The 13,090-nt window shown below is 43.5% G+C and overlaps 1 protein-coding gene across 1 annotated transcript in view; it reads left to right on the top strand.

The window, feature by feature from the left end:
- Positions 1-13,090, top strand: part of LOC147120121 (dynein regulatory complex subunit 11-like) — a 368,896-nt gene that overhangs the window by 275,022 nt on the left and 80,784 nt on the right. The window contains exon 13 of the mRNA XM_085985675.1: positions 1,865-1,947. Within this exon, the coding sequence (XP_085841801.1) occupies positions 1,865-1,947 (83 nt within the window). The remainder of the gene's footprint in view (positions 1-1,864; positions 1,948-13,090) is intronic.

Genomic DNA, 13,090 nt, shown 5'->3' with positions numbered 1-13,090 from the left:
ACAGAAATTACCCTTTATCAGTTCTGATTACGATTACACATCTGAAATGTCTTTTCTCTTTACAGATGCTGAAGGGCCTGTATTGCCAGCATTTGCAGTTTTCCCTTTTTATTTTATTTCACTTTTTTTTAATTACATAAAAGTCTGAGTAAAGGGGCATCATCTTTATGTTGAGATGTTTGGCGAACCTTTTAGCACTTGTTACCAATTAGTGAAGTGTGCCATTGCTATGTTAAAATGCCATTGCGTGACTTACGCATACTATCATGGCATGTGGCTCATCTTCTACCCTAGTGATGAAAACTGCTATCCTTTAACATTTGGCGTTCAAATTCAACAAACTAGCCATTGAGCTGGGAGGACTGTTAAACAGAGCCAAGCAAGCAAATAAACGGCAGTTCTTACTTCAATTTCAACATACAGAATCTCCAGAGAATGTTTCAAAAGTGAATGTTTTGGTTGCCCCAGAGTTACTATAGAGAGTAGAGTTAAAGCAGCCAACATGTAGTTTTTAACATCACAGCACATTTATTCAGAGGCTCAATCAAAACAGCTGTAAACATTGAACAGCCCATATATCACACTGGCATGAATGGACATTTACAAAGTGCTGCTGCCTTAGGGAAACGTGGCAGCTTTTTGTCATAGTAAACATACTAAACATTAAACATTCAATGTAGTGGGAATCAGACATTGAATAAACAGAGATCAGTTGAAGTTTGAAGCTGGAATCAAGGTTTTGTATTTAAAGGCCATTAGGAATTCCGTGTAAATGAAATATTACCAAGGCTTCAAGCCCCTCTCCAATGTTTGACCCAAAGACACACTACACTGGTTTGAAATAATTCCAGGGTGTCTCAGTATTTAATTCTTTATGCTATGAATTTATTGGGTTAGTTTGGGATCTGGCTGCTGAAGTACTCTGTGTAATTGTGTTCACACCCAAAGAGTTAACATTAGCAATTACTGCACAAATGAAATATCGTGACAATGATAATCTGAGGTTGAATACCATGAAATTCAGCATCCAACATAAATTCTAAAATGATTGTCTGTAGTTAAAGAGAGATAAGGAAGAAATAAGACTCATATAAACATGTCATGCAGACAGTAAAGCTGTCTAAGAGCTTCTATGGAGTCCGAGCTGGCTGCTTAGGTTCATCTATTCAACTTTTCATTTTATACTGATCCCTGCTGACCTGTGTAAGGTCAGTGAATTCTCATATCTCTGACATTGTCCTTGTATAGCTTATAGGAAATAAGCGATACAAATACATAAATAAAAAGGGTAAAATAACACCAGGAATGTAAAGCCAAATGGCCTCATCAGCCAAACTGTGCATGCTATAATGGCAGCTTCACTATAACTCAAAAGGGCCAGTGCACTAGGTTATTAGTTTATACTGTTGATCTACAGATATATAAATAGGAAATTAACATGAGGCCTCTGTTAGATATGATCTTTCTATGATATTTGTCTAACAAGTGAATCTAACTGAATAGTTTGAGCAACAGGGCATTATGACATCAGGACTACTTATTGGAAAAGTGTCGCAATTGGAGAGAGGAAGCTATCAGTGAGATTCAATGATGTAGCTTTTCAATAATATGGAAACTTGGGGAGAAAATGAATTGTGTGGTTCATAGAATGATACAGCACAGAAGGAGGCCATTCAGCCCATCATACGAAGAGTAATTGGGATATCTTTCCCACCATTTAAATTAGCCTTAGTGCAGTTCCGTGCTTGTATACATAAAGTAATCACCGTAGAAAAGATATCCAATACGTGGTGACCAATGGACACAGAGACTTGAACCATGGTATAAATGTACAAGCACTAAAGTTAACTTTGAATTTATGTAGGACAATTGATTCCCTCTACGAAGAACTAGTTCGTGAAGGACTACTCATACGGTCAAAGAATGTGCAACTCTCTGATTTTAAAGGTATGGAGAAACATTTTCTACTTTAGCAAAAGGAGAAGGTGAACAGGTTGATCTTTTATATTAGGTTCAGGACAGCTTATGGAATGATTAGGCACATTTTTTAAGGGACCTTGGCTTTTATACATTTATTATCTCATTCATATGTTTAATAAATGGTTACTGGGAGGGAGGGCCCAGACCTACCTCAATCTAGCATTGAGTACCTTGGAGGGGGAGGCAGCCTTATAGCAGGCACACCTCTTTGCCAAATTCCCTCACACGAGGACTTGGATCATGCAGTTAACGATGACTTAACCTGGTATTTTTCAGAATATTTTGAATATTAGAAAGGCTGGCATGGTTTAAGCCACACTGTATAGATTCTTCTACCATAATGAAAGTAGGTGTCCATTATATAGCTAATGAGGAAACATTAAGACTTGGGATGACCGCTTCTAGAAGACATTGCCTGGAGGCCAGGTATCAGAGCATGTCCTCAAATATCATCTGGTGCATAGAGAGGCTTGCAGCAGCAGCAGGAGCTCTATACCTCTAATTGGTGGAACCACTGTTCTATGGGATAGAGTGTGCATCCACAATGTGGTCAGGATAGTAGTGATGCATTCACCCGTTTTATAATGAGTTTTGCTGATCACCATGCTATTCATGAGGAGCTTCTCATGCCCGCTGTCTGCCTTGGGCACTGTTGATGATTGGCAGCCAAGCGAATGGAACTTGGGAGGGGTAGACGTATCACTGGGAGCTGAGATTTTTCCCATTGAGGTCTAGGTAACCCTGCCCTAACAGGTGGGGTAGACCTAACTGAATTAGCATTGGGAAGCTTATTAGTGCTCTCCACTAGTAGCTTGTGTGGTTTTAGCTGGTTAAACTTTAACATATTTGAAGGTCCCTAAGTCTTGGCTTTGCCAACTTGTGCCTAAGCTTAAGGGCTTAGATAAATGATGTATGTCACCATAGGAAAAAGTATGCACTTCATCTTATTTTTTTATTCGTTCATGGGATGTGGGTGTCACTGGCAAGGCCAGCATTTATTGCCCATCCCTAGTTGCCCTTGAGAAGATGGTGGTGAGCTGCCTTCTTGAATCGCTACAGTCCATGTGGTGAAGGTACTCCCACAGTGCTGTTAGGGAGGGAGTTCCAGGATTTTGACCCAGCGATGATGAGGGAATGACGATATACTTCCAAGTCAGGATGGTGTGTGACTTGGAGGGGAACTTCGAGTTAGTGGTGTTCCCATGCACCTGCTGCCCTGTCCTTCTAGGTGGTAGAAGTCGCGGGTTTGGGAGGTACTGCCAAAGAAGACTTGGCGAGCTGCTGCCGTGCATCTTGTGGGTGGTACACACTGCAGCCACGGTACGCTGGTGGTGGAGGGAGTGAATGTTTAAGGTGGTGGATGGGGTGCCAATCAAATGGGCTGCTTTGTCTTGGATGGTGTTAAACTTCTTGAGTGTTGTTGTAGCTGCACTAATCCAGACAAGTGGAGAGTATTCCATCACACTCCGGACTTGTGCCTTGTAGATGGTGGAAAGGCTTTGGGGAGTCAGGAGGTGAGACACTTGCCGCAGAATACCTAGCCTCTGACCTGCTCTTGTTGCCACAGTATTGATGTGGCTGGTCCAGTTAAGTTTCTGGTCAATGGAAACCCCCCAGGATATTGATGGTGGGGGATTCATAAGAACATAAGAAATAGGAGCAGGAGTAGGCCGTTCGGCCCTTCGAACCTGCTCCGCCATTCAATGAGATCATGGCTGATCTTCTGCCTCAACTCCATTCACAGCCCTATCACCATATCCCTTGATGCCCTTACTAGTCAGAAATCTATCAACTTCTGTTTTGAATATACCCAATGACAGCCTCCACAGCCCTCTGGGGTAGAGAATTCCAAAGATTCACCACCCTCTGTGTGAAGAAATTTCTTATCTCAGTCCTGAATGGCCTACCCTTTATCTTGAGGCTGTGGCCCCTGGTTCTAGACTCCCCAGCCAAGGGAAACATTCTCCCAGCATCCATCCTATCAAGCCCTGTAATAATTTTGTATGCTTCAATGAGATCCCCTCTCATTCTTCTGAATTCAAGTGAATACCGCCCTAGTTTACTCAATCTCTTCTCATACAACAGTCCCGCCATCCCAGGAATCAATCTTGTGAACCTTTGTTGCACTCCCTCTATGGCAAGCATATCCTTCCTTAGGTAAGGAGACCAAAATTATACATAGTACTCCAGGTGTGGTCTCACCAAGGCCCTATATAATTGCAGTAAGACTTCTTTACTCCTGTACTCAAATCCTCTTGTAATGAAAGCCAGCATACCATTTGCCTTCCTAATGGCTTGCTGCACCTGCACATTCTCTTTCAGTGACTCATGTATAAGGACACCCAGGTCCCTTTGAGCATCTGCATTCCCCAATCTTTCACCATTTAGGAAATACTCTGCCTTTCTGTTTTTTTCTACCAACGTGGATAACTTCACATTTATCCACATTATATTCCATCTGCCATGTTCTCGCCTACTCACTGGGCCTGTCGAGATCCCCTTGAAGCCTCTTCACATCCTCTTCACAACTGACACTGCCACCTAGCTTTGTATCATCGGCAAATTTGGAAATGTTACATTTAGCCCCCTCATCCAAATCATTGATATATTGTGAATAGCTGAGGCCCAAGCACCGATCCTTGTGGTACCCCACTAGTCACAGCCTGCCATCCTGAAAAAGACCTGTTCATCCCTACTCTTTGTTTTCTGTCTGTTAACGAATTCTCAATCCATGCTAGTATATTACTCCCAATTCCATGTGCCCTAATTTTGTTCACCAACCTCTTGTGTGGGACCTTATCGAAGGCCTTCTGAAAATCCAGATACACCACATCTACCTTTGTCTATTTCACTAGTTATATCCTCAAAGAACTCCAATAGGTTTGTCAAACAGGATTTCCCTTTCATAAATCCATGCTGACTCTGCCCAATCTTACTATTAGTTTCCAAGTGCCCAGTTATTGCATCCTTTATAATAGATTCCAGCATTTTCCCAACTACTGATGTGAGGCTAACAGGTCTGTAGTTCCCCTTTTTCTCTCTTCCCTCCTTTCTTAAATAGCGGGGTTACATTTGCTATCCTCCAATCTGCAGGAACTATTCCAGAATCTATAGAATTTTGGAAGATGACAACCAATACGTCCACTATTCCAATGGCCACTTCTTTCAAAACCCTAGGATGTAGGTCATCCGGTCCTTGGGATTTATCAACTTTTAGTCCCATTAATTTTGCTAGTACTGTTTTTTTACTAATTATAATTTCTTTAAGTTCCTCATTCTCATCACACTCTTGGTTTTCTCGTATTTCTGGGAGTTTTTTTGTGTCTTCCTCCATGATTCAGCGATGGTAATGCCGTTGAATGTCAAAGGGCGGTGGTTGGGGCTTGCTTGTTGGAGATAGTCATTGCCTAGCCCTTGTGTGGTGCGAATATTACGTGCCACTTATCAGCCCAAGCCTGAATGTCATCCAGGTCTTGCTGCATGGACTGCTTCATTATCTAAGGAGTTGCGAATAGCACTGAACACTGTGCAGTCATCAGCGAACATCCCCACTTCTGACCTTATGATGGAAACAAGGTCATTGATGAAGCAGCTGAAGATGGTTGGGCCTAGAACACTGCCCTGAGGAACTCTTGCAGCAATGGAGCTGTGATGATTGACCTTCAACCACCACAACCATCTTCCTTTGTGCTAGGTATGACTCCAGCCAGTGGAAAGCTTTCCCCCTATTTCCCATTGACCAGTTTTACTAGGTCTCCTTGATGCCACACTCGGTCAAATGCTGCCTTGATGTCAAGGGCAGTCACTCTCACCGCACCTCTGGAATTCAGCTCTTTTGTCCATGTTTGGACCAAGGCTGTAATGAAGTCTGGAAACTGAGCATCGGTGAGCAGGTAATTGGTGAGTAAGTGCTGCTTGATAGCACTGTCGACAACACCTTCCATCACTTTGCTGATGATTGAGAGTAGACTGATGGGGCTGTAATTGGCTGGATTGGATTTGTCCTGCATTTTGTGAACAGGACATACCTGGGCAGTTTTCCACATTGTCGGATAGATGCCAGTGTTATAGCCGTACTGGAACAGCTTGGCTAGAGGCGCGGCTAGTTCTGGAGCACAAGTCTTCAGCACGACAGCCTGGATGTTGTTGGGGCCCACAGCCTTTGCTGTATCAAGTGTGCTCAGCTGTTTCTTGATATCACGTGGAGTGAATTGAATTGGCTGAAAACTGGCTTCAGTGGTGGTGGGGACCTCAGGAGGAGGCCAATATGGATCATCTACTTGGCACTTCTGGCTGAAGATGGTTGCAAATGCTTCCGCTTTGTCTTTTGCACTCACGTGCTGGGCTCCACCATCATTGAGGATGGGGATATTCATGGAGCCTCCTCCTCCCGTTAGTTGTTTAATGGTCCACCACCATTCACGACTGGATGTGGCAGGACTGCAGAGCTCTGATCCGTTGATTGTGGGATTGCTTAGCTCTGTCTGTAGCATGCTGCTTCCACTTTTTACCATGCATATTAAGCAAACATGTGTGAATTTCCCAGTAGCTTGGTTTAGAGACTCGTAATCATGTTGATGGGCTTTCTGCACATGTCAGATACCCAACTAATCAGAAGAGAACATTAAAAAATGTTTTTAAAAATAATATGCCCCAAAATTCCACATGGTGAGTTGCACTGGATTTGTGTCAATGAATCATGACTTGCACCGAACCGCTTTGCAGAGTGATGCCTCCAGGATTTCATAGGCCAGCTCATTTGCATATGCATTGGAGGATCCATTGGCACAAATCCTGTGTAAAACGGGAGTATTGTGTTGGGGGTATTCAAAAAGAAGAATTTTCAAGGAACACTGTACTTACTTGTAGGTTCTAAGGTCAGTCTCCGAGGATGTGTGGCAACTAACAGTTATGACTCTAGAGTCAACAGCCCTCATTTGCAGTGACATTAGGTAATCTTTATCTTCATTGCAGACATCAATGGAGCAGATTCATTGAAATCGGCACCAGACCCTTATCTAAGAAGCGGCCAGGGAGCAGTTGGTGCCTCTATCTTCATGAAAGCACAGACTGCTGCCCTGGTGACAGTTGGGGCACAGAATAGACAGTATCTTCCATACTGGCTCCCAGCAAGGCCCCAAGATATCCCACCTGGGATATAGGCTGCTGTCTCAGGAGTTTCAGATTCTAACAACTCCCATTAGACAAGCTAGCCCACTGATGTGTGGGGACACAGTTCCACGGCCCAGTGAATGATGATGATTGGAGTTAACCTCACCAAGGCTGCTATCTCTCAGGACAGCAGTAAATGCCAGGCCTCCAGCCTTCTCCCTCAGAGCTACTACACCAGTGGCACATGGGGGCAACACCAAGCTTTACAGGCACAATCTCCAACAGTGCAGCCAGCAGTGGCTCCCTCCCAGGATCAAGCTGCCATGAATGGAGGGCCACCTCTGCTGCTGTTCAGGCAACTCTTAGTAGGATCATTATTCATGGGAGCAGTAGGTATGCCTTGTCACTCACAAGCGATCCACTGACATGACTTTCTTCCTTAAGGAGGAGAAGGAGAACCGAATTTTGAACAACTGAATGTATCGTGACAATTTTGACTGAATTTCGCATTGATGTACAGGATCTCTTACATGTTGTCACATACAGTCTCTACATTAGGGAAACACTTCCTGTTGAGGGAGCTGACTGCAGTAGGATTTTGCAAAGCAGCATGGCGCCATCTATTAAACCTTGGACCTTGCAGTAGGTGGAAGAGCTCCTCTATTGCCTCTTAGGTGAAACGCACTCTTCTAATACACATTTCGTCACTAAGGTCCTCATAGGACCTGTGTTGCCTGTATGTTCTTTAGGGTGCTAGTATTTGGTGGCGGTGCATCCTCCTTAAAAGTTGCCTCACAAAACTTTCCTCCATCCTCCCCTGCTAGTCATCCTCAATTACAATGGCATACAAAGGTATAATGATAGGGAATGCCATACCTGCTCCTGAGAAGTCCTCACTGTGGGTGGGAGGAGGGTCAAAATCTGGCAGTGTGACACCAGATAGTATCAAGTCCAAGGCTGTGTTGACAAAATACCAAAAAAAATCCAAAATGCCTTTCCCACCTGCAGTAATCACTTCTTAAACTATCAGTAGTCTTCAGGCTCAAACTCTCCTCAGTTCTGCCTGCCTTAGCTGATCCTGTCAACATCTGCGCCTTATATTTCTTTGATTTTGTGTCTGACACGGGCAGCGCAGCAGTGACCATACTCACATGAACATCCACGTCTCCTTCAGTGGAGCTCACTTGACTCGTTGTGGGTGCTCGGGATAGTGCATCTGCTAACACTATGTATTTGCCTGGTGTGTAGATCAGTTCAAAGTCATATCTTTGCAGCTTCATTATGAGTCGTTGAATCCTTGAAGACATCTCATTCAGATTTTTTTTTATGATGGCAACCAGTGGCAATCTGTCTCAACTGTGAAGGTGGGAAGTCCATATATGTAGCCATGGAACTTTTCTAATCCAACTACTAAGCCTAGACATTCCTTTTCAATCTGGGCGTATCGACACTCAGTATCAGTCATAGACCTGGAGGCATAGGCAACAGGCTTCCAATCTTCACCCTCTGCTTGTAGCAAGACTGCGTCTAGGCCATCCTTTGATGCATCCGTTGACACTTTGATTCTCTTTGTTGGGTCAAAGAAGGTGAGTACAGGTGTGGTTGTCAGCACTGTTTTGAGATTCATACACTCTTGTTCATGTCTTTCTGTCCATGCAAACTCATTTGTTTTATGTAGCAGGTCTCGCAGACAGGTTGTCTTGGCTGACAAGTTAGGAATGAACTTTCCAATGAAGTTTATCATCCCCATGATGCGTAGCACTCCTTTTTTGTCAGTGGGTCGGGGCATGTTGAGTATGGCGTTTACTTTTTCCATATCTGGCTCTATTCCTTTACCAGATAGATTATCTCCTAGGAAAGTGACTTCCTGGACGCCAAACTGACACTTGGCTTTGTTGAGCTTCAGTCCATTCCGGCGTATGCTCTGTAGCACTTTAGTCAGTCTCTCATTGTGTTCTTTCAGTGTGGAGCCCCAGATGATGATGTCATCAACATAGACCCGATCTCCTTCCAGACCTTCAATTATGTGTTCCATCGCTCTATGAAAGATTTTGGTGCTCTCTTCATCCAGTTTTAGTTGCCAAAATCCTTGTGAGGCATCGAGCTTTGTAAAGTATCTGGCACCTGACATTTCACTGGTGCTTTCTTCTTGCTTGGGAATCTGGTAGTGTTCACGTTTTATGTTTGCATTTAAGCCCTTTGGATCCATGCATATTCTTAGATCATTGTTTTTTTTCTTTACACATACCATGGAGTTAACCCAGTCTGTTGGCTCTTCGACTTTCCTGATGACTCCTAGTGTGGTCATTCTGTCCTGTTCTTTCTTGAGCCAGTCACACAGGGGTGCTGGAATTCTTCGTGGAGCATGTACCACTGGCTGAGCATCCTCCTTTAGCTGGATCTTGTAAGTGAATGGTAGAACTCCAAATCCTTTGAACACATCCTGGCAATTATTTACTACAGAATCCACTGAGTCATCTGGTCTGTTTATGGCACAGTTTATACGGTATACTCTCGACCAGTTCTAAGTCCTCACAAGCTTTGTCACCCAGTAGTGAATCAAGTCCTTCAGCCACAACAGAAAACATGAGATGATGCACTTTGTCTTTGCCTGTCACTTTAAGTCTGCATACACCTAAGCTATCTATTTTCTGTCCATTATAGTCTTTCAGTAGTACTGACTTTTTCTGTATTTTGGGCTTTTCTTTCATGTTTTTAATGTCACTCATACTGATTAAGTTTGCTTTTGCCGCAGTGTCCAGTTTCAATGTAACTAATGCTCCATTTATCTGCAGTGGGATCATCCATTTGTCCTCTTTTACTGCATTAATTTTATGTTCAGCATTGTCCATATCTGAGGGCTGCACATTTTCTGTATCATTTTTGACATTGTCACATGACACCATTCGTACAAAAAATGTCTCACTTAAATCAATATCCTCAATCATGTTGACTTGTTGCCCTTTCTTTGTTGTTACTTTTGAAAAGCATTGTTTGGCAAAGTGATTCTTTCCATGACATTTTGTGCACATTTTTCCAAACGCTGGGCATTGTCTTAACTGGTGTTTATAACCACAGCATTTACAATTAAAATTTCCTTCCTCCGATTGCTTTTCATTTCTGTTCTGCCCATGTTTCTTCCCCTTGTAGGACACAGCACTGATAGCAGCACTTACTACAATCGCATCATTTTGATTTCACTGAAAGTCTTCGCATGCTTTTGAGCTTGCTCGCTGGCTTGGCATATTGTCACAGCATTTTCCAATGTTAGTTCAGTTTCTCTCAACAGACGTTCCCTGACCTTTTTATCATGAATACCAAACACAATTTGGGCACGAATCATGGATGCTTTCAGCTCCGAGAAATTACATGTCTGTGCTTTCAGTTTCAGATCGGTCACAAAGCTATCAAAAGTCTCATTTTGCCGCTGTGTCCTTGAACGGAACATGTATCTTTCATAGGTCTCATTCTTTTTGGGAGAACAATGTGTATCAAATTTCTTTAGCACATCGTCTAAATTTTCTCTGTTCTCCTCTGGATTAAATACAAATGTATTAAATACCTCTATCGCCTGTGGGCCTGCAACCGTAAGCAGCAATGCTACTTTCCTTGCATCTGGCTTCGTACCGAACCCGATGGCAGCAATGTAGAGTTCGAATTGTTGTTTGAAAGTCCGCCAATTGTAGTCGACATTTCCTTGAGATTCAAAAACTCCGGTGGCTTCAAATCCTCCATGTCGCGTTTCACAATTTTGAGCAGATCTTCACCAATCCTGGTACCATGTTATGTTCATTAATAACTAGACATTCTTATTATGAACAGCTAGCTTCTAGCTAGTCATTTATTCAGTACATGTTCTCTAGGTACAGCATCTGTAGAGATTCAGCATGTGTACTCCTGTGTGCAGGCAGCCATCTTGACTACTGCCTTGTGGGTAGCCTAGTGCATCGTGGGTAGTGTAGTCTTAAACACATACAGCTCTATACAGCTCTACGGCTCCATCTAGTGTACCACTCTAGGATGACATGTTATTGATCATTACACTGAGAAGTCCTCACTGTGGGTGGGAGGAGGGTCAAAATCTGGCAGTGTGACACCAGATAGTATCAAGTCCAAGGCTGTGTAGACAAAATACCAAAAAAAATCCAAAATGCCTTTCCCAGCTGCAGTAATCACTTCTTAAACTATCAGTAGTCTTCAGGCTCAAACTCTCCTCAGTTCTGCCTGCCTTAGCTGATCCTGTCAACATCTGCACCTTTTATTTCTCAATCTAACTCCGTGCTTCTCAAACAGGTCTGCAGACCCATGGGGGTCCGTAGAGACTTTCCAGGGGGTCAGCGCCTGGAGGTAATTTCAAGCCTGCTCCTCTTTATAAAACCGACACTGATTCAGTTCTTGCGAATTATTCTTAATGGCTGGGCCCGCCTCCTCACAGAGACCCACAGCTCTCACTCACTTTGCAACGAGTGCTCCCTGCTGGTTGAGTCGATTCCTCTCCCTGGTGCTGCGACCATGTGCCATCCTTCCGACACATAATCAGAGCGCCTGCGGGATCCTTCAAACACGTGCCTGAATGTGTTCACGCAAACATGTACAATCCCACTGTGCAGTTGTTACAGAACATGCCAGTGGGACTGTATGGCGGCGAGTCGTGCTTCCAGCAGCACCCCAGCATGTGCATAGGTGCTCGTGCCCTCACTCAGCTTCACCAGGCTGCTGACGGCTTTAAAAATTGTCCAGCACTAAGTGGCTAATAGTGGCCACCTATTGCTGCGGAGCACTCAGGATTAGTGTGAGAAGCAGGCACACTCATCTCACTGATACCTGTAAGTAAATATCTGTTTTCTTAAAAGTATTATTAAAACACTCTTTACATGCAGCACTTTCATATCATGAGTATTATATAGTATTATAATTTAGATGGGGGGTCCATGATTACTAATCGATTTAAAAAGGGGTCCGTCAACCAAAAACGTTTGAGAACCACTGATCTAACTCATCCCTAGTGCATTGCCACATAAATCCAGGAAATGTGGGGCTGCTTTGCCAATTAGCAAATATTATAATGAGGTAACTGGAGATGACAGGATTGTGGAAAGGGCCAACTCCCATTTAAAAACTTGGGGAAGGATCAATTTTGAAGTGGAAAACTAGTAGAAACGGTTTCCACCCTCTGTCATCAAAAAACAGTGTGGAATTTCAGGGCCATGATGTTAAATGGAATGGAATGGAAGGTGTGGGGCAGTACTTTTAGTGGAAGAAGACATTAGCAGGACTTTAAATAACATTTTTGGGGGAAAAAACACCGATTTTCTTGCTGCCACAGAGATACTTGAGTTTAAAAAAAAATAATCAGTCAAAATGCTTCTGCAGCTAACATTTTCTGCTATAAAATATTTCCCCTAGACTTCCTTCTCCCTTTAACAAGTTAAAGTTAACCATTAGACTGCCAGCAGATCCATGAAAATCATTGCCTCCTAGGGCCAGCTGGGTGCTTAGGTAAACAAACACTAATGATATAGAAATAAAGCTACTCCCAGGAAGACACACCTCATGTGGATTTAGAGCCTGGCACAAGAAAAAGCTCGCCAGATTAGGCCAACTCTTCCATAAGGGCCCTTCAGCCCCTGACCCATGTTGATCCAAGTGCAGATGTTACGGGCTCGATTTAGTCAATGGGGAGCTTTTGGAGGCGGGACTCCCACTTTTTGGGTTGTAGTCCCGCCTCCATTGACTTGTGGCCAACCCACGCTATTTTCCCTTGATTAACCTTGTTAAGCCCGCCCAGCGGGCTCAGCAGGCCAATTAAGGGACACCTGGATACTGGTGACGTTAGCGATTGACATTTCATCTGTCAAGAGCTTTTGACAGACGAAAAATCAGCATTTGACAGCTCTGTGAAGCTGTCAAACACTGACAATCTGTCTTCTAACTTGAGTCCTTCTCCACAGGCTCAGTTAGAGAGCTCTCCAGACCAGAAAGTAGAGGCTGCAGCTTT

This window comes from Somniosus microcephalus, chromosome 4, assembly GCF_052327205.1.
Source record: "Somniosus microcephalus isolate GS21.2 chromosome 4, FLI_Smic_1.0, whole genome shotgun sequence".
Lineage (NCBI taxonomy): Eukaryota > Metazoa > Chordata > Chondrichthyes > Squaliformes > Somniosidae > Somniosus > Somniosus microcephalus.
Note: the sequence above shows the minus strand (reverse complement) of the source record. Positions and strands in the feature narration are given on the sequence as shown.